The sequence below is a fragment of the Syngnathoides biaculeatus genome, chromosome 6 (genome assembly GCF_019802595.1).
Source record: "Syngnathoides biaculeatus isolate LvHL_M chromosome 6, ASM1980259v1, whole genome shotgun sequence".
NCBI lineage: Eukaryota > Metazoa > Chordata > Actinopteri > Syngnathiformes > Syngnathidae > Syngnathoides > Syngnathoides biaculeatus.
Genome location: NC_084645.1, coordinates 11,159,100 through 11,185,363, shown reverse-complemented (window position 1 = coordinate 11,185,363; position 26,264 = coordinate 11,159,100). Strand labels below are relative to the sequence as shown.

The 26,264-nt window shown below is 40.6% G+C and overlaps 1 protein-coding gene across 4 annotated transcripts in view; it reads right to left on the bottom strand.

Annotated features, from left to right (window-relative positions):
• Nucleotides 1–19,891, bottom strand: part of det1 (DET1 partner of COP1 E3 ubiquitin ligase) — a 28,677-nt gene extending 8,786 nt beyond the window's left edge. The window contains exons 1-3 of one of the 4 annotated variants that reach the window (XM_061822978.1): nucleotides 19,612–19,891; nucleotides 19,461–19,536; nucleotides 4,004–4,352 (exon numbers count right to left, since the gene is read on the bottom strand). In XM_061822978.1, coding sequence (XP_061678962.1) covers nucleotides 4,004–4,252 — 249 coding nt within the window. In that variant the 5' untranslated portion in view covers nucleotides 4,253–4,352; nucleotides 19,461–19,536; nucleotides 19,612–19,891. The remainder of the gene's footprint in view (nucleotides 1–4,003; nucleotides 4,353–19,460; nucleotides 19,537–19,611) is intronic. The other 3 variants (XM_061822979.1, XM_061822977.1, XM_061822981.1) reach the window with 3 other exon arrangements.
• Nucleotides 19,892–26,264: the final 6,373 nt, after the last annotated feature.

The following is a 26,264-nucleotide window of genomic DNA, read 5'->3' as shown; positions in this document are numbered from 1 at the left end:
AAATCAGTATTGACTAACAACAGTCAGGGAAAATACAGTTGATATAAACAGTCTACACATATTCAAATGCTAGGTTTCTTAATGAAATAAATGAGACTAAGACAATAATTTCAAAACATTTCCAGCCATACATTTTCTGAGTCGCTCATCCTCACAATGGTCATGGAGTGCTGGAGCCTATCTTAGCTGTTATCAAGCAGGAGGTGAGGTACATCCAGAACCGGTTGCCAGCCAATTGCAGGGCACATAGTGACAAACAACAGTCACACTCAAAATTATACCTAAGGGCAATTTAGAGTCTACAATTTAAGTTTTTGGGATGTGGGAGGAAACCGGAGTGCCCGGAGAACACCCACACAGGCACAGAGAGAACATGCAAACTACACACAGGTGGGGCCAGGATTTCAAACCTGGTTCTCAGAACTGTGAGCCCAAGGCTCTAACAAGTTACATCACCGTGCCACCCTTTTCAGAGAAAACAATGTTAAAGAACAATGTACAATAATCTCGTTGCATAATTATACATACACTTATAGCACAACTTTGTTCCAGCATCTTCTCCTTGGTCATATCTTGATGTGGCATGTTCCCATTTTTATTCCCCCCCAAAAAATAAAAAAAAGGTCAAAAGTGTCAGATTGTCAGGGCATCTCGTCTGCGTACCCCTCTTTAGAACATCGCGCAGATGATCAACGAGATCATCTGTGAGATGGGATCCCATTATGACATCACATTGATGCTGTAGAAGCTCTTTGTAGATCATGGCTTGTGCTGTAAGATTTGACTGGAAAAATATCACTAAAAGCAGACTTGGACAACTGAACTTTACATTTTAATCAGAGAGATTTAAAACAGTAGCAGGTGTGTGCTAACTTCCATTTAACAGGTGTTTAAATGTGATCGTTTAATTTTCAAAACAGCCACATCCCCACCAGTAGGGCATGTGCACACTCGTGAAACGTTCCACATTATTTCAATTACGGTATTTATTTACATTTGTACGTTGTATTTTGGTGAAAATAGTTTCGAAACCACAGACTGTCAAGGGCGTGGCCATGCCAACTCTCCCAGAACTATACCTGGTCTTGTGAGTCTTGCGTTTTGGGTCCAACCCCATGATTTGTTCCCAACACTGACATTTTGGGCGTTTTGCATGCAATAAAATCTACTGTGACTTTTGCTGTTTAAATTGAATAATCCTAGAAGCTCAAACAGTTGCTTATTCGTTTTCAAAATAGATAATGCTTTCGGTAAACACACATTTTATTTTTTAAATTTTCTTACAGAACTATAATAAAGGTAATGTGATGATTTTGGTAATGATATCCATGATAATATTAAGTCTCCAACCTTAACAAGACAAGACAAGACAGTGGCACTGAAGAGACAACAGGAAGCAGAACCGGAGGAGGCAGAAATGAAGATGTTGAGGTTCTCTCTAGGATTGAGCAGGTTGGATAGGATTAAAAATGAGCTCATTCCATGGACAGCCAAATTTGGATATTTTGGAGACAAGGTTTGAGAGAGCAGACTTGGATGGTTTGGACATGTCCACAGGTGACAGAGTGAGTAGGGAAGTGGAAGGGTTCTGAGGATGGAGCTGCCAGGCAAACGAGTGAGAGGAAGACCAAAGAGAAGGTTGATGGATGTTGTGAGAGAAGACATGAGGGCAGTTGTGGTTAGAGAGGAAGATGGAGGAGATAGGCTAAGATGGAAAAAGATGACACGCTGTGGCGACCCCTAACGAGACAAGCCGAAAGGAAAAGAAGAAGACTGCACAAGACAGAAGAAAACACTGGAAAAGAGATGCTGTACACATATTCTGATGAACAGGCAAGTTGACTTATTTAACATTCTTGAACAAGGAAGACTTGAAAACACATTAGGTGAGGGAGTAATTTATAAATTTGTGTGACTCATTTTGTAATCTAATTAGAAAATGCAGGTCATATACCATACAGTACATCTAAAATTTTCTTCAACTAAATCAGAATAAAACTGAGACAATTGTTTTTGGCAATGAAGAAAAGAGAATTGCTGTTATTAAACACCAGGACTCTCCATCTTTAAAAACCAAAGACGAAGTCCAAAACCTTGGTGTTCTGATGGATTTCGACCTGACTTTCAAGAATCATATCAAATCAATCGCAAAAACTGCCTTCTACCATCCGAAGAACACATCTAGAGTCAAGTCTTGTATGTGTCAAGAAGACCAGGAAAAGCTCATCCATGCTTTTATCTCGAGTAGACTTGTCTACTGTAATGGTCTTCTGACTGGACTCCCCAAAAAAAAGTATTAAACAGCTTCAGATCAATCAGAAAGCTGCAGCTCGCGTTCTGACCAAAACAAAGCGGTCAGAGCATATAACTCCAATCCTAAAGTCCTTGCACTGGCTTCCAGTCAGCTTTAGAATAGATTCTAAAGTTCTGCTACTGGTCTATAACTCACTAAATGATTAAGGTCCTGAATACATGAAAGAAATGCTTACGGAATACAAACCCGGTAGAGCTCAGAAATCGACTGACTCAGCTCAAATAGTGGTCCGCAGAGTCCAAAGCAAACATGGTGAAGCAGCATTTAACTATTATGCTGCACACAAATGGAATAAGTTGCCAACAGCCCCAAGTGTGAATGTTTTTAAATCCAGGTTTAAAACTTATTTATTCTCATGCTTTTTAGAATATATCAAGTATTTGATCATATTACTTACACTGTATTCAGTTTTGTCTTTTTTTTTGACATATTTCGCTTTTCATTTTTATTGTTTTTATGCCGTTTTAAATGTTTTATCTCTTTGTTTTCAAATGCCTATAATCATATAAAGCACATTGAGTTAACTCGTGTATATACAGACACACACATATATATATATATATATATATATATATATATATATATATATATATATATAAACACACACACACACACACATACACGCCCTATACAAATAAAATTTGCTTTGCTTTAACAAAAGAAAAAAATAGCAATGTACACAATGACGCACATCCCGTCTGGTGGTGTGTGTGTGGCGCGATAGAGCGACTCCCCCAATTTGCTAGCACGTAGGATCGTCCTGGCATCAGATCCATCCACTGGCTAGGAGCGACATCAATCCTTTTTCGGGACGTCAATCTTTACCCGATCAATGTTTCGACGTTCAGAAGCACCATGAGAATCTTTCATTGGAGGAGCAAAAGGCTGGAGGCGTTGCAATAGATAATGCAGGAGCAGTTTGTGGCTTAAATGTGGAAGCAGACACTAATCCGTCAGACAGAATAAAAGATGTTTTGACGAAATTCCATGAAATTTCCAAATTTATTTAAAACAATCATCCGGAAAATGTGTTAACTCGTCAGGCTATTACTCACTTGATGACGATGACGTTTGCCTTGCACATTTCTGCATGATGATTAAAAGATGTCAAAGGCTAACATCCTTGGATTGGCACTTCACGAAACATTGAAAGTTACTGTTAGTTTGTTTTGAATTTTTAGTATGTGGAATTTATTAATTTTAGTGCAATTAATATCTGTGAGATCTTCTGCCTCTGATGACACCATGATACCTTTTTGCTCACCACACACTCAACCCCAAAGTTAAATAAACATAATTTCTTATTATTCTTTACATTATGTACACTTTGAATGCTTATTTTTAAGGTAAATTAACATTTTAGTATTATTTTCTACATTATGTACAGTTTGAATGTTTATTTTTGGCGGCTGGGTGGGTTGGGAAGCTTGGAACGGATTAGGCTATTTACATGTAAAATGCGTTTCTAGTTACGAACCCTAATGAAAGAAATTCCGGCATGAATTAATTTCGGAAGTAGCGGTATCATTGTACTTAATATACAATTCTATATTTCATTGCCTCAATTGTTGCACTTTGTAGACCTAGCCCAGGATACTCCCTGGTTATTTTTTACTTCTAAATACATTCTTTCACTGTGGTGAGAAAAAGACAGTTAGCTGATACTATCATCTATTAACTAAATTTTACCTCCAGAGATGTCTGGTCAGATGAGAAGGCAATGAAGCAGCGTCCATCAGGTGAAAACTTCCTTAGGAAGCAAGGAGGCTTCTCCACATTGACCACTGTAAAGTTGGGAAACAGGTTCTGGTGGAAGCAACGTACTCTATACCAGTGAGCACCTGGTCGGCCCGAACAAATCCTACGTCTCTCAAGACGATGGACGACATTTTGATTCTGGATCCGTCTGGGTTTTAGGGTGGCTGTGTCTTCATCCATCACTTTAGAGTTAAAGTTCTGCTTATTATGAATGTATGTTGTGGACAGCAGGAGATGCTGAACAGCTACATCACTGCCCAGTGACCTCTTTGTGTAGAAGCTAGAAGAAAAGATAACACAATATTACACATCTGTACGTGTTACTAAAGCAATGCAGCTGTATGGGGTCCCAAGACAGTGCAAACTTTACGCCGGTCCCAGGCCGAATAAATGCAGAGGATTACGTCAGGAAGGACGTCCGGTTTAAAACTTTGTCAAACAAATATGAGCATTCATCTAATGAATCCCAGTCACTCAAATTTGAAAAATGTACTGGCGTGGTCAATTATGCCCGCAGACAAGGTTACGGGGGTGGTCCACCAGTCATGCCCGCAGATATAAAGTTGCGGGTGTGATTAGGGATGGAATCTCAAGACCTTAAAATAACTTACTGAGTTGTTGTACCTGAGTATGTAGTTGTTACTTAACACCATAATCATAATTTATTGACATTGCACTGAGACAGACATTTTTAAAGAGGTCAATAGACATTCAATTTAAAAACTAAGTATTCATATAATCAAATAATTTTATTTCATCATGATGTATCGTTATAGTCTCACATAATTTACTGTAGATGATCCATATCTTCCGAAAGCATGTAGAGGGGAAAGGTTTTCAACTTCAAGATAATGCGGTACCACAGGGGAAAATGATTGTTCGCATTTAGATATGTGGACTGACTAGTCTAATGTTAGAACTTAGATCAAGTCAAAGTAAATCACAACCTCATACTTATTATAGCTATATACTGAAACATTACCTGTATTATGTCCCAGAAATGTTTTCAGTGTAACTGAATTTCCTTTGACATGGGTCATGATGATGATGACTTTCGACGTACGTGAAGAAGCTCGGAACATGTGCTTTTGGGATAACTTTCGAACATGCTCAGTACGGTTAACTTACATTTCCTGTTTCCGGGTGAAATCTGTTTAGAATCAGGCTTCCTTTGTTACCAATGTTTATGAAATAAACACGTAAATTAATGTCAAGACCAACATTCCCTCTAAGTTCTAATTTGTCTGAGAAAAAAAACACTAAGGCCGTGAGCGCCCCCTTTGATCACTGTGACCAACATCCGACGTATGCACTGTGGTCAGATCAGTGTCATCCAGGTCGCTTGCAACTTTGTTTCATTTTTTTTAACCCACAATGATATCCCTGTCTGTTTTTCTGGGTGTAAAACTGAATTATTGCTTGCAGAATATCTAGCAATGCATGTTGAAAGCTGAATGATGCTTCCAAACAGTTTTAAGGTTAATGTTATGTTGCCTCCAATATTTAAAATGCAGAATTAGCATGATCAGCCTGTGCCAAGGTAGAATTTTAACATTACACACCATTTCATCCTGTACTTACTACTTTGGCTTCAGAACAGACTTTTTCCTCAAAAAAGAGAAAATCTTGTCCACTTTCACCACTTTTTCTTCTAGTATTCACATACCCCGACATTCATTAAAGCAACAGAACTTTTTTTTTTTACTTTTACCATTATTATCGAGAGTAAACACAACCAGCATGTCTAACTCTTTGCTCTACACTGCCCTGACTGTGTCGCTAACTAAAATGCTGGTGGGTGGACGGTCTTTGTAATTATGACTGTACCCCATTCAGAGCGAAAGGGGGGGGGGGGGCAAGTCAAGTAAACTAGCAGGACATTGTGTGCTTCCGTGTTAAAAAAAAAAAAAAAAAAAGAAAAAAAAGTCAGGCTGTGGTTCACTGCGCTGGATTGGTTTTCATGTGTGCAGAGAATGTCTATGTATTTGTACTCGTAACGAATTTTACGCACGTGATTTTTCGTGCTCGACTCTGCAGATTTGCGAGTGCAATGGCGTGCGGGCGCCCGTCAAATCACAGTGATTGGAATCCTATACCAAATCAGTTGTAGCCCAGGTTAACAACGGGGCAGTTTTGGTTGATTGCGTGAAGGCGTCCCAATCCCCCCACCAAAAAAAAAAAAAAAAAGACGTTAGACTATCATCCACCTCGTTGCTTGAGTCAGGTGTGGCCAATACGTAGAGCGTACGCACATGAAGGTGTATTCTAGCAAGGCGGCCTCCTATTTGTCGCGGCGACACGCACGTGCACTGGCCCACCCCCCGCCAACCCCGCCCCGCCGGTCAATTGCGAGAGGCTGACTGCTAGAAAAGTAGATAGTAAGTAATTAAGTTTCTTTTGGCTTGTCTCGTTAGGGGTCGCCACAGTGTGACATCTCAGATGAAACACTCATATCTATTTGGCAGACTTTTTTTCGCCAGATCTTCGGGGGGGAGAATCCGGGCACCCCTGATTTACATTGAAATATGTCTGGTATATAACACTGGTAATGTTTCAGGATCTGAATATAATAAGTATGAGATTGGGATTTACTTTGACTTGATCTAAGTTCTAATGTTAGACTAGTCTGTCCATATACAGTTTCCCCCGTGGTACCGCGTTATCTTGAAGTTGAAATTTTTTTCCCTCTCCATGCTTTAGGAAGAAAGAGGATAGATCATCTACTGCTAGCTTTCGTCAATAGATTGACAATAGATAGCAATGTAAATTACGCGATATTATCATAATACATCATGATGAAATAAAATGATTTGAATATATGAATATTTAGTTTTGGAATTGAATGTCTATTGACCTCTTTAAAAATGTCTGTCTCAGTGCAATGTCAATAAAATATGATTATGGTATTAGGTAACAACTAAATACTCGGGTATAACAACTCAGTAAGTTATTTTAAGGTCTTGGGATTCCATTGCTAATCACACCAGCAATATTATATCTGCGGGCATGACTGGTGGACCACACCCGTACGTTTTTCAAATGTCAGTGACTGCTATGGACTGAAGAGATGAAAGTTGAGCTTTAAGGAAGGTCTTGCTAAATCTACGATAAATGTTGCACAGATTTCAGAAAAGAACATCATATCAAACAAACATGCTGGTGGTAGTGTGATGGTCCTGGGGTGCTTTCTCCTTGAGGACCTTTACAGCTTGCTGTAATTGATAGAATCATGAATTCTGCTCTTGAACATAAAATCCTTAAGGAGAATGTTCAGCCGTTAGTTCATACCATTAAGATGAAGCGTACTTGGGTTAAGCAGCTGGATAATTATGCAAAACACTCCAGAATGTCAACTTTTGAATGCCTTAAAAACAAAATAAAGGTTTTGGAGTAGCCTAGTCAAAGTCCAGACTTGAATCCAATTGAAATGCAGTAGCATAATAACCTTAAAAAGGCCATTCATGCTCGAAACCCTCTATTTTTGTTGAATTCAAACTATTGTTTCTGCAAGGAAAAGAGATCCAGAATATCTCCAAAGAGATGTGAAAGACTCATGTCCAGTTCTGGAATCCACCTGAATTCAATTGTTGCTGTTGAGGATGGCCCAACTCAGAACTGGGTTTAGGGGGCCATTACTTTTTCACACAGGGTCAGGTGACTTATTGTTTTTTTTTTGTTTGTTTTTGGTTTAGTAAATGACATCACCATTTAAGAACATCATTTTTGTTCACTTGAGTTATATTTGTCTGATATTTACATTTATCGTAAGCATTAAAGTTAGGAAACAATGCAACAATATAAGAATTTGAGAAGGATGCAAATACTTTTCACAGCATTGTACATTACATAGTACTTAATGATAATTCGTGTTCATAGATAATTGTAGTAATTCTTGAACACAGATTTCTCCAAAGTGCAAAATTTCCTGAAAAGGCCTATTAAAAAAGATAAATTGCTCACAGAACATTGGACTAAAATAACCGCTAATGGCTCCGTGCGCAATTATCCTCAACTGAAGACCAGCTTTAATGTTTGTACCACATGCATTGAAGACCTGAATGGAGGGAAGCATATGAAATTATCCACTTCATTAAAATTAAAGACGTTTTCCTTTTACCATCTCATCGACAGATGGAGGAGCATATAATGTGAAAAAAATGTAGGAAGAAGAACACCTTTCATTTACTTTTGCATCAATGAGCCCATGAACTTTTGAGTTCTTAGTAGCAGGAGTTGGTGATAACAAAAAGGTGTGGTGTGTGCTTCTATCAGTTATTAGTTCGAGTTAGATTAAGCAAATGAGGCTGATATTGCTCATTACTGACACCAACTGGATCAAAAAATGTTGACAATCCAAGCTTTCAATGTCTTATTTCATATCTTAAATCTTAATTTCAAACATTTTAGATAACTTTAAAAGAATCATTTATCCAGGTGCAGTAATTAGAACTGTTTGTCATTTGCAATGCCGATCTGGCTGCAAAGACTCTTTGAAGTAGGTTTATTTTTTGTGGTACATTTCAAATAATTAAATACATTTATTCTATTTTAGACGGCACAGTGGATCAGCTGGTAAAGCGTTGGCCTCAGAGTTCTGAGGTCCCGGGTTCAATCGGTCTGTGTGGAGTTTGCATGTTCTCTCCGTGCCTGCGTGGGTTTTCTCCTCCCACATCCCACAAAACATGCAACATTAATTGGACGCTCTAAATTGGCCCTAGGTGTGAATGTGAGTGCGGCTGTTTGTCTCGATGTGCCTTGCGATTGGCTGACAATCAGTTCAGGGTGTACCCTGCTTCCTCCCCGTTGACAACTGGGATAGGCTGCAGCACTCCCCGCGAACCTCATGAAACTAAGCGGCAAAGAAAATGGATGGATGGATATTCTATTTTACTGAGAATGTGCAACAGAAGGTCGCAAATGACTATAGAGATGATTTATCAGATGGAAAATGCAATACAAATATCAGGTCGAAGTGTTAAATAGTTCCTCTACAATTTTGAGAACAATAAATCACAACGATCGTAATCTGCAAGTGTCTCAAGTTTTTCTAATGTTTTAGCATTGAGGACATTTTACTTTACGTTCATGCATGTTCTCCAGCCTTAGAGAAGATACATTCACATGCCTTTTATGGAACTTTTTTTTCCCACTCTGTGCTATGATGTTGTGTAATATTTAACTTACGACATCATGTACATGTACAATGTACAATTTGATATATTTGCTTCTATTTTGCTTTGTTTTAATTTGCTGTCTGCAGGCAGGTTGGCTTGTAAATACCTTAACTGGATAAGGTGCAATAAGTTAAAAAAAAAAAATACATTACTTCCTGGAAAGGTCTTGCAAATAGCAAATATCTCCTTGGCAATGGAAGGTTTAAAAAAATAAATAAATTCCCCCATGACTGACTGGATTAGACCATCAGAGCGTCCCTGCTGGCCAGCCTCACACCAGTGTTAGTCTCTTCTGAGTTGGCAGCTGGTGGACCTTGCTGCAAGGGTGGGTGCAAATATCGGCGTTAAGTCCGTGGGGGAAATGGACATAGTACTTAATGATCATTCGTGTTCATAGATAATTGTAGTAATTCTTGACCACCGTTGAGCCCGAGTTTAATCCGGCGATGTAAAAATTGGTGTTTGGAAGGCCCTCTGGTCCAATGCAGAACCTAATTGACCACCTGGGTGGCAGCATATCTCACCACGAGCCAGTGACAAGGTCTGCCGCTGCGAAATCCACCACTGCCACACTTCAGTGATTACATTTTTTGCTTTTCATTTTATTTTACCCCTCCTTGAGTCATCATCACCTTATTGTGGTGGAAGGTTTGTGTTTTTCCCAATGATTCTAGGAGCTAAATTGTCTGAGGCTTCACGCCCTTGGTAGGATCACCCATGGCAAAAAGGTCCGAAGTGAGGGACGAGAGAAACCATGTCTCCATAAACCCCTAAGACGAATACAAATATTGGTGAGGTTAAGAAGTTCCGACTAGATATAGTTGGGCTCACGTCCACACACGCCTTGGGCTGTGGTACCAGTTCAGTTGAGAGGGGTTGGACACGCTTCCACTCTGGAGTTTACAACAACGGACCGATACAACTACAACAAGAACAACTACTAAGAAACGTTTGACCTCTGTAATTGCAAAAAAAGGCTACCGTACCAAATATTAACATTGGTCTTCTAAGGTGTTCAAATACTTATTTACAGTTATATCACACAAATAAATTGTGAAAAAATGTGATTTATGGATTTTTCTATTTAGATTATCTCTCTCACAGTGGACATGGACCTACGATGAAAATTTCAGACCCCTCCAGAATTTCTAATTGGGAGAACTTGCAATATAGCAGAGTGTTCAAATACTCATTTTCTTCCCTCTATGTGCTCTGCGATTGTTTGGCAACCAGTTTAGGGTGCCTCCTGCCCAAAGATAGCTAGGATAGGCTCCAGCACAGCCGCAACACTTGAGGATAATCGGTACAGAAAACAGATGGATGATGGATGGATGGATGTTTTAGAAAGGATATGCCGCAAATCCTCTTTAGTCCTACTATCTTGAATTTCTGTTTGGAGATACTGATGATGCTGACCTATAATATGCCATATAAGTGTAAATGAGTGCAATAAAATTCATCTGGCAAATCTCAGTCTTGCTAATCAGTGGAATTTTGCTCATCTGGAGTGTAGGCTGTGGGTAAAAAACAAAAAGAAAAAAAAAACTTGCAATCCTAGGAAAAAAAAATTGAATTTTGGAATCAGCATGCCAATTTTACTTTCAAATCTGCATAAAAATGAACTTGGATTTTTTTAAAATGCTCCCCAGTATTTACTGGTGAACCATAATCTCTGTTTTGTGTCAGAAGATGCCAGAGTATAATATTGGCTTTTTTCATTTCCACGAGAGCATTTTGTGAATTTGACAATTGCTGACGTGAGATTTAATACTGCTTGTAATTTGGTGTCACCCTTTTTAGATGGTTGTTATACTTCAGCATAAATTTGCACATTTTTCAAGTGATCGTGCAACAAGTGTCATTTTTAATTAGTGATGCAGGATAATTATCTGACTGATAATGCCATATGATTCAGCGGCATGCTGACCACAACATGCCAGTGGCTCCCTGCCAAGCATCTTCTGTTGTTGTATTGTCCCGTGACAGCATGGCTATTTTGACTGGGAAGAACTATTAGCCTTTGAAGCAGTGGAGTTGCTTAGCAGACAGATGAGAAATCGGGGCCATTTGCCCCATGCAGAAGTATAGTTATCGTGATGGGCTAGCGCCTAAAATCACAGCAATTAAACCCTCCAAAACACCAGTCCACCCATCTTCCTTTCTAACATTCACTCACTGGACAATAAATTCCATCAGGAGTGCCAACATTTTTTTTTCCCCCCAAGCAGCCATTCAGGAGGGTGTAGGGCATCGCTGCGACTCGCGTGGGGAAAGCAAGCTTGCTAGAACCCACCTTTATGTGTACAAGCAAAGTCACATGTCACAAGAAGCCAAGATTGGTCAAACCAACTCTAAATAGTTCGACATGTGTGATCAACGTATTGGCCAAACCTGAATCAAGCAACAATATGGATGATGGCCGACGCCTTTATTTTTTTGGCACGCAGTGACACGATCGACCAAAACTGCCTCGGCAATCGACTGGCCTATCACAAATGACGGGTAGGTCACCCCTGAATTAGATGGTCTCCAAATGGAATTAACATAAAAAACAGACAACTTTCTCAGCAGCATCTTAGTCATCAAAGGTGTTGTAATTAGCGATGGGTCTGACAACACTGAAACCGGCAGGCAAACAAGGCGACACCCGGTGTCGAACACGCATCACTTTCAGGAAAACCACTTGACTGACATAAATCCTGTTTCATTCAGTTGTGGAAGCACCAAATTGAGTTTATGAGGGAGACAATGTGTCAACAGGTTTGTGGGTTTTGTTGGATGGAGAGAGTTTGTGTTCTTTGCTTTGGGCTGGTTATTGGTATCTGCCTGTCATTGATGGCTCAAACAGGGAAGAGGAAGATTTTTTCCATGTGGGACCATTTTGATCTGATCATCAGAATCAGCTTTAAAGGGCAAGTGTGTAAAAAACATACAAGGAATTTTTCTCCAGCAGTTGGTGCTGCCCTGGTACGACATGCAGAACCAAGAACAAGGAACAACATAGCAACAAGAACAAGAGACATTTCTGTTCATAGGAACTATTCCTTATAAGACATACAAGATGTAAAATCTATATAAATAAGTGTTTTAACAATGTCAATTGTGCAAAGGGAGCAGTTTAAAGTGACGAATCGTGCAGTCTACAAAATATACAAAAATAAATATAAAGGGGAAGTCCACTCATTGAAAATAATGTATCAGACAGGTCACATCATTGGTACTGTAACTTTACAGGATTCATAGACTTCCAGAGAATCAAAATTCCATGAATTTGCCATGACTTTCCAAGTATAAAATACAAAATTCCATGACTAATAATGAATTGACTGATTGTGCTAGACAGCAATATTTCAGCTCTATGATCGTGTGTTTTCACTTAAATAATAAGTGCCAAAGCTTATCAATGTAGTAGGCACATCATAATGACTCTGAAATTTATGATTATTAAAAATATAAACTATAATTACATATTGAATATATATTTTCATCTATATAAGATAATTTGTGCTCCAAATTTGACATTACATACACTACTAGTCAGAGAATGAGGATGAACCCACTCTTCATGTGGCCTATGGCTAAAAGGCTAGCACCTTCACCACAAAGCCATGACCAGCTCCGTATAATGGACCTTTCCGACCTGTCAATCACTCGTACAATAATAGCCAATCAGATAGCCACATTGTCTTAACCCCTAGCTTGACCTGCCCCTCTGGTCATCATGTCCCACAAGCAATGCTGGTTATCAGTTGTGTGCGCTTGGAAAACATAATGTTACAAACAAAATGGTCCTCAGATCCACTTGGGGAACGTGCAATTCTGATGAAAGATATCCTGCTAGGTAACAAGGGGCCCGCTTGAGTCATTTTTCAAAGCCTATAACACAGTTGACGAAGTCTCTTTTATGGATTAAGGCTTCCGGAAGAGCACGCGTACAACTAAGTGTGGACAATATCAACAAACAAAAGGCTGTATGTTCGAAGGTAATAAGGGAGATCTCTGAGTTTGATTGCAGGAGAACAACTTTCCCTTTGTTGGTGTATCACTGACCTGCTGAATGAAGTGTTATGTTGTATGCTGAAGAGTCAGGTTGGGGATACGTAAATGCGCAATGTCATGCAAGAGAAATGTTTATTAGCCTATTTATATCGCATCAGACTTTTAAGACAGAGCACTGGGTTCCATTATGAGCCAAGTCGAATGAATACACCCAATCACTTATAAAGACTTTAATGATATTATTTAGTTATTATTCACATAACCTGACATTCATTAAAGCAACAGCACATTTTTTTTTTTACTTTTACCATTATTAACGAGCGTAAACACAAGCAGCATGTCTAACTCTTTGCTTTATGCTGCTCAGACTGTGTGGGTGGACGGTGTTTATAATTATGAGTGTAGCCCTTTAAGAGCCGAAGGTGGGCGGAGTCAGGTAAACTATCAGGAGACTGTGTGTTTCCGTGTTGACACACAAAAAAAAAAGTCAGGCTGTGTTTCACTGCTATGTATTTCTACTCGTAACAAATTTTACGTGCGTGATTTTCGTGCTCGACTGTGCAGATTTGAGAGTGCGATAGCGCCAGTCAAGTCACAGTGACTGAAAATTCCATGATATTCCCTAACCCAAGCCAAATATTTTTTATATATCGGAATTTCCAAGACCTGGAAAAGGCAACGTTTCTTTCCATGATATTCCACAAATTCCCTGACCCGTATGAACCCTGCTTTAAAATAAAGATTTTCAGAGATTACTTAAGGTTCTATTAAGGATATTTATATCGGGAATTACAAATTTTCACGGGCACCGCCATTTTGGAAAGTCTCATGACCTACATGCGCGGATGTGACGTGTCGTGCTGTAACCTCACGGAGCGCCACCGCCGGAGCTCCGGCAGCCAGCCCTCGGAGCTCGTTTGCGGCCGGGCCCCCGAGCTCATTCGGGGACTGCCCCGGGGATCCGTGCGCAAGATCCGGCGGCCTTTGTTTACGCACATTTCTTCATCAGATGAGAACAAATCAGAGAAATCAGCGCTGGCTATAATTGTATAGGAACATAACCGAGCCTCAGTTTGAGCATATGAAATGTCGCATCAGCGCATGTAGGTCATGTGACTCGCTAAAATGGCAGAGCCCATGAAAATTTGTAATTGCAAATATAAATATCCTCATCACAACCATAAATGATATCTGATGAAAATCTTTATTTTAAAGTTACAGTACCAATGACATGACCTATCTGATACATTATTTTCAACGAGTGAACTTCCCTATGAAAAAAAAGGGTGTGAGTGTCCTAACATGGCACAAGGCAGAAAAATAGTAGGTTTGCTGATCAAGAATTTAATGACTTAATTGCCAGAGGGAAAAATACGCTTGAATGTTTGAATGCCTGCGACTTTTGACTTTCATTGATCTGTAGCACTTTCCCGATGGAAGGAGCTGGAAGAGCTGGTGGCAACAGGTAAATGATTTATCTCCTCGTTTATACTATTAATCATATTTCGCTCGGGTCATTCTAATTTCTCTCTGGAGGATATTTGAATCTGTTTGTATGGATTAAGGTTTATTTTCTAGTGTAGGTGAAATGTAGGATTTGCTCCCAGGATCAACGCTGAGGCATAATCGTGTCCGGCGTGAGAGGGAAGAACCGGCGGCAGACACTCCCACGATGAACAGTGGTGCTTCCAGAAAGCAGGCGAATAATGAGGCTATTGTGAATATGATCATTACAGACTGTCAGCCGCTTAGCCTTGTAGAAGACAAAAGGTTCCGAATGCTGCTCCAGCTTCTTGAGCCCTCATATGGACTGCCAAGTAGAAAGGTACATGACACAAAGTGATGAATGGGTGTTACGCATGTTAGCAAAGTAAATGCATGTTATGCGGTTAGTCATTAATCTACTCTGCTTTTTTTTTTTTAGACTATCAAGGCAATGATTGGCCAGCGGTATGAGGAGGAAAAGGAGCAAGTTTAAAAAAAGAACTGCAGAGTGCAGCTGCAGTTAGCCTGACAGCTGACATATGGCCATCCATCAACATGGAGGCATACCTGGTTGTGACCTGTCACTATGTGGACAGTGACAACTATGCGCTGCATACATCAATGTTGGGATCGAAACACTCCCCTCAGCAGCGGACTGCTGAAAATCTGTCCCAAGCAAAAAAATAAAAAACGTATAGAGAAGTGGGCCATAGCAGAGAGTGAGAGGTCTGATCACAGATGCGGCTGCAAACAGCTGCATGTGTCATAAAGCTCCAAATCTGGCACACAATTTGCATATTGGATTCATTAAATGTAAAAGTTCGAAAATCATGTGACCAAATTCAGACACTTACTGATATCCAAAATAATAAATACTTTAGAACCAGGACTACAGCCAAAGAGAAGCTGGCACAAGTCCAGCTACAGATTGGCGGAACAGTGAAGAACTAATGAATGAGGTGTCAACAAGAAGGAACAACATGTATTTAATGCTGGAATGCACAGCAGAACAGAAGGAGTCTGTGTTGGTGTCCACAGCCTCTGTGAAAAGTGAAAGAACTCAGCTAACTACAGATGAGTACAACATCAGAGGAGACACTGGATGTGCTTGCTCCATTTAATGAAGAGCTAGTGTAGCTGTCGGGAAGTGGGGGGGGGGGGGGGGGTCCTGGATCAAAATTAATCCCAATGCTTTCAATGTTGCACCTCTCACTGCAACACAATGCATTACATGGGACTGCAGAAATAGCAGTTAAGCTTATGGAAAACCTTAATACAAGACTGAGAAACTCTGTGCATCTTGGAGTATTAAAGCATAAACATTATCAAAACTGTTGGATCCTTGGTTCAAGATGACCGGATTCTTAAATGTATCAAAAGCCAATGATGCAATGAAACGACTAAAACCCGAGTGTACACCACAAATGAGAAATGGTGAGGTGACGCAAATAGAAGATGCCCAAGCTGGACCTTCAACTCAGCCATCTGCTCCCAGTTTAGGTATGTCATGTGAATTTATAAATGTATTCATTTATGTATTTTAACGTGGTGATTGGATTAGAAACAAACTCATTCAAGGTACAGCCAAAGTTGGATGTTTTGGAGACAAGGTTAGAGAGAGCAGACGTAGATGGTTTGGACATGTTCAGAGATGAGAGATTGAGGATGTTGGTAGAAGGGTGCCGAGGATGGAGCTGCCAGGCAAAAGGGCCAGAGGAAGACCAAAGAAAAGGTTGATGGATGTTGTGAGGGAGGACATCAGGACAGTGGGGGTTAGAGATGAAGATGCACGAGATAGCCTTAAATGGAAAAAGAAGACACGCTGTGGCGACCCCTAACGGGACAAGCTGAAAGGAAAAGAAGAATGTATTTTAATGTGGTTGATGTCAAATCACTCCATGTGATTACAATGAATTTGAAACAAAGATGCATTGCACTTTCCCTGAAATGATGGCCTATGTTTTCTACTGGACATGGATTTCAAGGAAAGCAAAGCCATTTCTAATGTCACTGCCGATACCATTATCAAGGTACAAAGATACATCTCTGAGGCGAACACACCAAGATCGCAGGATCGACTGCAATACTGGAAAATGCAAAGACTAAATTCAGGAATGAGAATGACCAATTTGGAAAAACATTGAAAATATCTGCGAAAGCACACAACGCGTGCATGGGGGTGGGGTTTCAAAGGGTGGTGCGCTCCCCTTTGGCCACGAACTTTTATAAAACACACTGGTAAATAGTGACCTCTGGTTACTTCTAACAGTGTAAATACAGGGCAATCATAACATTTTGAAACTTAAAATATGAGTCCAAACAACCAAAATAATTTTGCCAAACGTCAGACATAAGAGAGGGCGAGAGAGAGCTCATGAAATCTAAAAGTTAGCGATAAAATGCGATCTACATGGGCCAGTGCTACAGATAGGCCTAATCATATTAACAGTTGTCAATTATATTTGAGAAATTTACATTCAACTTACCTTTGTGTTTCCTGGTTTGGATATCTTCCTCTTTTCCTTTCGGCTTGTCCCGTTATATGCTCCTGGATATTTTTTGCTCCTCGGCTTCCATAATTGATGTGCGCAGCACGTTGCCGGGAATATCCACTTTTTGTATGTGTTCGGTTAGACATGTTGATAGTTTTCGTTCCTATCCGCAGTTACACTTTTTTCAAGCCATGCTCATCTGAAAGTTTTTTAATCCTTTTTTTTTTTTTAATCAATTTCCCTGGCACGAAGTTCATCTTTTCACTCCATGACTTTTGTCATACTTCCAAACGTGCAGACCGCTAGATAACATAGGGATGTTTATAAGTTATAACTATGCCATAGTAAACAGGATGCTTCTCGATGAAATGTTAACATCAGAGTGAAAATCCAGAGGAAATACCGCTATAATATTATAAACATCAAATTTAATGCAAACAGATAGCAATGCCATAAACTTTTTGCGAATTTTCTCAAAACATTTCACAAAAATGACATTTTCAGCTGAAAAAAATCCGCAGAAAATTCTCATCCCTGTAAATTACCCTACTTGATACAAACTCGCAATGAAATTTCAAGGTATGCATTATCATCAGTGCCCTGTGAACAAGTGTTCTCAAAAGGAGGAGAAATTATTTGCATCGGCCAAAGATGTTAAAGCAGTTGATGTTTCCTAATAAAAATGTGTGAGAACTTTGTATAGTATGTTTCCAGTCTTTATTGAAGTGGCATGCAATGACTTTTAAAATCCAAAAGACATTAGGAACACAACAACACAGCTTCAGCACAGTGTTGACACGGTTTGAGAAATGTGCCATACACTCAGTGAGGCCTCATCTTCCCATCACTGGTTGTACTCACCAAATAAAATAAATGATTCATTATTGTTTTAAATTTGCTATATTCTGTCCTCAGAGTTTATCAGAAAATCTGACTGCCAGGTGGCTATGTTTGCTAACGGCAAAAGGTGCTGCACATTATTGAGAAGAATGTAGAGATTGGCGGCACGGTGGATCAGCTGGTAAAACGTTGGCCTCACAGTTCTGAGGTCACAGGTTCAATCCCAGACCGCCTGTGTGGTTTTTGCATGTTCTCCCCATCCCTGCATGGGTTTCCTCCGGGCACTCTGATTTTCTCCCACATCCCAAAAACATGCAACATTAATTGGACACTCTAAATTGCCCCTAGGTGTGATTGTGAATGCATCGTTTTGTTTCCATGTGCCCTGCGAGTGGCTGGCAAACAGTTCAGGGTGTACCCCGCCTGCAGCTCGTTGACAGCTGGGTTAGGCTCCAGCACTCCCCGCGACCCTTGTGAGGATAAGCGGCAAAGAAAATGGATGTAGAATTTTTTTTGGACAAAAACTACTTGAATTGTTTAACAGGTAGACATGAGACTGATCGAATTTTCTCAGCCAATCAGCATAGGGTATTCACCAAGGTCATGGTATGATAACGAGCTAACAAATATTGGAGCTGTACTTACAAGAAAAAGACAGCTCAATTTTTTTAATTTTTAGAGCTGTTGTAACAATCACAGAAACATGGATATTTTTTCCTACTATAATTTCCATTTTCCCATAATTTGATAATTGTGAAATAAATTTCCAAATGTTACCACACTTTCCAGACACGGTAGGATCACGGCAATGGATCATCCATTCACCCGTCCATCCATGTTCTAAGCCGCCAGAGCCAATCACAGCTATGTACGGGCAGGAAGCTGGGTACATACTAAATTGGTCACCAGCCAATCGCAGGACACATACAAACAACACTAACATTCACACCGACAGACGGTTAATCAATCTACCATGCATGTTTCTAGTGATGTGGGAGGAAACCCAAGCAGGCACAGGGAGAACATGCAAACGCCACAAAGATGGGGCCAGGATTTGAGTTCCGGTCTAAAGAACAGTGAGGCAGACCCGCTCTAAGCAGTCATCCACGATACCTCCGGCAATGGGTAATTTTGTACATAATTCTTCATTTCTCAGAAGCATTTAAAGTGCCCTTCAGTGTTTAAAAAGAAGCTTCTCCACATCCTCAAGTAGCTACAATAGTAGATTTTTCTTAGCTTTAAAACTGAGGGAAAACATGTAATTATGCTTGAGCAATTAGAAGAACATTTGTAAGTTTAATTCAAGTCTATAAAGAGCTTTACAATAATACGAAAATCAGCTTCCTAAGTTATTATGTTTCAAAGATATACCGGCAATGGAGGTGAGTGGGCACCAACCTTTTTGGGACTGAGAGCTACTTCTTGAGTGCTGATTAATGATGATACACACTTCTGAAATCATTTTTCGCGTTACCTAAATTTAAATGTTATTCGTGTTATCGCTGAACAACAAATTGGTTTGATTAAAAAAACAATGCAGGTTACTTACCACGCCTGTTGGCATCTTTTGGGGTAGTTATGAAGAAGGTGGCACAGCACGAGAGGCAAAGTTTGGCTCACGAAGCTAACGGCTCACAGTTTTACCTCGGGGGAACTCCATATGTAAGTGTGCATGTTGAATGAAACACAACTCAAAAGCTCCGTGGTATCGAGCATCCCAGAAATCGTTGCGTCAAACGGAGGGAAAGCTCGTTTGTTGTAACTTCGGCTGCTGTGGTGAAAAGAAGAGGAAAAGGAAGAAGGGACGAAGACAGCACCAACCGCTTGGCGAGCCCACTTTTTAGACAGCGACATCATTTTTTCGTCAGGTCAAAACAAGTATTGCACACAGTGGGATGACTGCTGTATATCTTCTCCTTTATTTTGAAGAAAAAATTCCACGCCGTCGCCAATGTTTGTGCTCAAAGACCACGTTTGATTTTTTAAAAATAGACAGCTCGGAAAAAAGGGGCGGGGCGTGGTTCAGATCCGTCTAAAATGTGCAAATATTTTTATTTGAATAATAAATTAATATTGAATTTTTCTTTGTAATTTGTGACAATGTATTTATTTCTATCAACCATTAATTTATTTACAATAAATCAACCAAACCAATTGATATATATATATATATATATATATATAGACAATTTTATGGGGGGAATGTCTTAATGAATGCAATAAAAGCTCTTCAATACATGGTGAATTTACTCATGTAATTCTATTGTCTTGTGTGGTCTGCTCACTGCCTTTTACTTCATGTCCCACACACAACATTAAAACTTCAAATTGATAGAGCCTTGCAGTACATTACAGAACAGTGCTTGTTTTGAAGCGGCTTCTTCAGTGGACATTTTCTAAAAAGCAGTTAAAAATACACTGGCAATACACAGCATTTCGTTTCAACTGGATTGTTTTTATTTTTTCATCTGATTTGTTTGAATATTTTTCTCATTTTAACTGAAACTGTGCTTACTTAGTAATGTAAATGTTCTGTGGACCAGATTGAAGAATGGAACAGGCAGGGTGTGGACGGGCATCCATTGCTTGCCTACTCAAACATGCATTCATGCATTCATTTATTCATTCATTTTCCGTCTCCCTTTTACAGTGAAGAAAATAAGTATTTAAACACCCTGCTATATTCCAAGTTCTCCCACTTAGAAATCATGGAGGGGTCTGAAATTTTCATTGTAGGTGCATGTCCACTGTAAGAGATATAATCTAAAACTAAAAATCCAGAAATCACAATGTATGATTTTTTTTTAATGATTTATTTGTGTGATACAGCTGCAAATACGTATTTGAACACCTGTCCATCAGCTACAATTCTGACCGTCAAAGACCTGTTAGTCCGTCTTTAAAAGTCCACCTCCACTCCATGTATTATCCTGAATCAGATGCACCCGTGTGAGGTCGTTAGCTGCATAAAGACACCTGTACACCCCATACAATCAGTAAGACTCAAACTTGTTACATGGTCAAGACCATATACCATACCATAAAGAACTGTCCAAAGACACCAGAAACAAAATTGTCTAACTCCACACGGCTGGAAAGGCCTATGGAGAAATTGCCAAGCAGCTTGGTGAAGAAAGGTCCACTGTTGAAGCAATCATTAGAAAATGGAAGAAGCTAAACATGACGGTCAGTGGAGCCCCATGCAAGATATCACTTGGTCAATGTCCTAAAAAGAGCTGGGACCACCGTTTCCAAGGTGACTGTTGGTAATACACTAAGACGTCATGATTTGAAATCATGCATGGGACGGAAACTTTCCCCTGCTTAAACCGGCACATGTCAAGGCCAGTCTTAAGTTTGCCAATGACCATTTGGATGATACAGAGGAGTCATGGGAGAAAGTTTTGTGGTCAGATGAGACCAAAATGGAACTTTTTGGTCATAATTCCACTAACCCTGTTTGGAGGAAGACGAATGATGAGTTCCGTCCCAAGAACACCATCCCTACTGTGAAGCATGGGGGTGGTAGTATCATGCTTTGGGGTGTTTTTCTGCAGATGGGACAGGACAACTGCACTGTATTAAGGAGAGGATGACCGTGGTCATGTATTGTAAGATTTTGGGGAACAACCTCTTTACTTTATCTTAATTCCATTCAGTGTGTTTGGAGGAAGAAGAATGATGAATACCTTCCCCAACAACACCATCCCTTCTGTGAAAAATTGGGTTGGAAGCATCTTGATTTGGGGCTGTCTTTCTGCACATGGGACAGGATGACTGCACTTGATTAAGGGGAGGATGATCGGAAAAATGTTTTGAGAGATTTTGGGGAAAAACCTCTTTCCCTCAGTCAGAGCATTGAAAATGGGTCGTGGGTGGGTCTTTCAACCAGACATTGACCCGAAGCACACAGCCAGGAAAACCAAGGAGTGGCTTTGTAAGAAGCATATCAAGGTTCTGGGGTGGCTGAGCCAGTCTCCAGACCTAAACCCAATAGAAAATCTTTGGAGGGAGCTGAAACTCCGTGTTTCTCAGCAACAGCCCAAAATCCTGTATGATCTGGACAATATCTGTATGGAGGAGTGGGCCAAAATCCCTCCTGTAGTGTGTGCAAACCTGGTGAACAACTACAGGAAACATTTGACCTCTGTAATTGCAAACAAAGACTACTGTACCAAATATTAACTTTGGTTTTGTCAGGTGTTCAAACACTTATTTACAGCTGTAACACACGGAAATCATTAAAAAAAAATCATACATTGTGATTTCTGGATTTTTCTTTTTAGATTATTGGACCCCTTCATGATTTCTTAGTGGGATAACTTGTAATATAGCAGGGTGTTCAAATACTTATTTTCTTCACTGTATTTACTAGGGTCACAGGCATGCTGGAGCCTCTCCGACCCATCTTTGGATGAGAGGAGAGGTACAAACTGAACTGGTCGCCAGCCAATCACAGGCTACACACAAACAAACATTCTCACGCACATTCACACCCACGGGCACCTTACAGTCTTTAATGAAGCTACCATGAATTTTTGGGGGATGTGGGAGGGAACTGGACTGCCAGTAGAAAACCCATGCTGGTACGGGGACAACTTGCATCTCTACAGTACACAGGCGAGGCCCAATTTGAACCCAGGTCTTAAGAACTCTGAGGCACATGTCTCCAGTGCCACCCATAAAGAAATTGTATTTCGATCCATTTTCCACTTTCCACTTTTGAATGAAAACATTAATGCTTCCAGAGGTCTCTCAACTAGTGAACATTTGCCAGAGCAGATCGCTTTCTCAAAGAGCTCTAGGAATCACCTACCCACCAAGAGGAGCAAAATAGTCCATAGGGAACCTATTTTTTTTGGGTGGGAAGAGGCTCAAGCTACTTGTTACGTCCCATCGAAGCGAGAGTAGGACCCAAATGCAGGAACTCGGAAGACGCAAGGTAGTTCAAGAAGAGACGCGGGTTAAATCACGGTCCTCCTCATATTCCGAAAAGTCAGAGTCCAGAAGAATATGAGGAGCCGGACGGGTCGTGTTCGGGACGTATTCATACCTCGCTGGCGGAGCGTAAGACACGGAAGCGGAGGACGTCAGGGAGCCTACCCGGATTGGACAGGCTTGGTCCTCCGGCAGACGGTCTACCTTGCGTCGGTCCCGGCGACGCCGGGTCTTTCCTGCTGGGTCCTGTATTGGCCAGTTCGTTCTGTCACGTCCCATCGAAGCGAGAGTAGGACCCAAATGCAGGAACTCGGAAGACGCAAGGTAGTTCAAGAAGAGACACGTTTATTATATGCAGAGGTCGGGGTTCGAGCAGGCAGTCCGGTGCAGCAACGGTAGTTGGGACGTCGGGCGAAGAGAGCAGGTGAGCGGGCAGGCAGGAGTCGGTACACAGGACAACAATCAAAGCAGGCAGAAGTAACGAAGGAGTCAGGCTTACAAGGTTGGTCGGTGAACGGACGAAGGTCGGTACACACAGGTTCAATCAGGGATACCGGAGCACACGAACGGGACATGAAGATCATACGAACTGGCGCCGGCCAGTTGACATCGCGGTCATATAAATCCACAGCATAATCAGGCAGCATGAGGCGCAGGTGTCCACCTTCCAATCAGCGCACCTGCGCGGACACCCGCACAGCTCGTGCTGAAGCGGCAGGATCATGACACTACTAGGAAATTCCTGCAGCTAGGATAGCCTCTGAAAAATTCTCAGTCTGCTGAACTTTCATTGCACGTACCCAATCATGAATTATTATCAACATCCATCCATTTTCTTTGCCGCTTATCCTCACTAGGGTTACGGGAAGTGCTGGAGCCTATCCCAGGTGTCCACGGGCAGGAAGCAGTGTACATCCAATCACAGGACACATCGAAACAAACAGCTGCACTCACAATCACACCTCGGGGCAATTTAGAGTTTCCAATTAATATTGCATTTTTTTGGGATGTGGGAGGAAACCGGAGTGCCCGGAGAAAACCCACGCAGGCACGGGGAGAACATGGAAACTCCACACAGGCGGGTCCGGGATTGAACCCGGGACCTAAGAACTGTGAGGCCAAAGCTTTACCAGCTGATCCACCGCGCCACCCTTATTAGCAACATTGTTTTTCAATTTTAAAACACTGTAGCAACATTAACAAAAGATAAATATTGATATTTCTCTTAATTATCAGATATTTTTCATCCATCACTTTAGTATCCCAGCTGACTTTAGGTAAGACATCGAGACATCGAAGAGCCACATGTTGTCAAACAAACATTCACAGTCACATTGACATCTGTGGGCAATTTAAAGTAGGCTACTGTATTAAACGATAACATATTTCGCCAAATCAAGTTTTACTTTCACGGCGATTATTTTACTTACCCTTTACTTACTTAGCCCCCCTCCTCGAATCCCAAAAAGGCGCAAATAATGGACGGCGTATTAAGACGCCAGTGGCGGTATGGAAGCAATTTGAAGAGGTGGCTGTGGAGTTTTTTACCAACTTATTCAATAGAATACTCGCAGGAGAGAAGATGCCAGAAGAATGGCGGAAAAGTGTGCTCGTCCCCATTTTTAAGAACAAAGGTGATCTTTAGAGCTGTGGAAACTGTAGAGGAATAAAGATGATAAGCCACTCAATGAAGTGATGGGAAAGAGTAGTGGAGGCTGGACTCAGGACAGAAATAAAGTATCTGCGAGCAACAGTATGGTTTCATGCATAGAAAGAGTACCACAGATGCATTATTTGCCTCGAGGATGCTCGTGGAAAAGTACAGAGGTCAGAAGGAGCTACATTGTGTCTTTGTGGATCTAGAGAAAGCCTATGACAGAGTACCAAGAGAGGAACGGTGGTACTGCATGCGTAAGTCTGGTGTGGCAGAGAAGTAGGTCAAAATAGTACAGGACATGGATGATGGCAGCAGAACAATGGTGAGGTGTGCCTGAGGTGTGACAGAAGAATTTAAGGTTGAGGTGGGACCGCATCAGGGATCAGCTCTGAGCCCCTTCCTGTTTGCAGTGGTAATGGATAGGCTGACAGATGAGGTTAGACTGGAACCCCCTTGGACCATGATGTTCACAGATGATATTGTGATATACAGTGAAAGCAGGGAGCATGCAGAGGAACAATTAGAAAGATGGAGACATGCACTGGAAAGGAGAGGAATGAAGATTAGCCGTAGTAAAACAGAATATATGTGCGTGAATGAGAAATGTGCGAGGGTGGAGGACTTCAAATATTTAGGGTCAACAATCCAGAGCAATGGTGAGTGTGGTTAAGAAGTGAAGAAGTGGGGTAGAACAATTGCCGGAAGGAACAAAGAGTAGAGTATGGTATATCCAAGCCGCTTATCCTCACAAGGGTCACAGGAGAGCCTATCCCAGCTAGCTTCGGCCGAAAGGCGGACGACACCCTTAACTGGTTGCCAGTAAGTTGCAGGCCTGATATCGACACCATCACTGAGTGGGAATCGATCCCATGCTGCCTGCACCAAAGTCAGGAATATGTACCACTACACCATCAGTGACTCATGTGGTATATCATTTGGCCAAATTTTTCCTCTCATATTATCTGACATCTTAAGGTATTGTACATAACAATTTTTATATTTCCTCAGCTCCATACAATATTTATCACCCAAGTGTTTCAATACTAATAATGATTATTAACTTAAAAGTGTGAATTTGAGAGCATTCTCCTGTTTCCTCAAGTCAATAAAATCCTTAAATTCCTTTTGTGTAAAAGTATCAATAACCAGGTCTTTTTTTTCTTCAGCTATCTGTTCATAAAATACTTCTTTATACGATAAGTTGGTGGTGATCCATTCATTAACTGATTATCTGTATACAATAACCCCCTCCATGAGGTGAGGGGTGTTAAATTCCAGTCCACCCCCACAATAGTTGAAATTCATGATAAAAGAAATACCCAATTAAAATACACCTAAGGAATGTTTTTTTTTTTTGCATTTGTATTATTCATAAACACACCCAAAACATTACAAACACAATCAAACACAACATATTGAGAGACAGCAAGAGCGATGGATAACAACAAAATTTTGTAAAGATGGTGGAAACAAAATAGAGCAACAACTGTAATAAAAATCTGTACATAATACAATATGCATGAACATATAGTATAAGCACGACTACCAGTACTACAGTACATCTTTTCAAAATGACACGCCACATTCACCAGAATATTCTTGATATG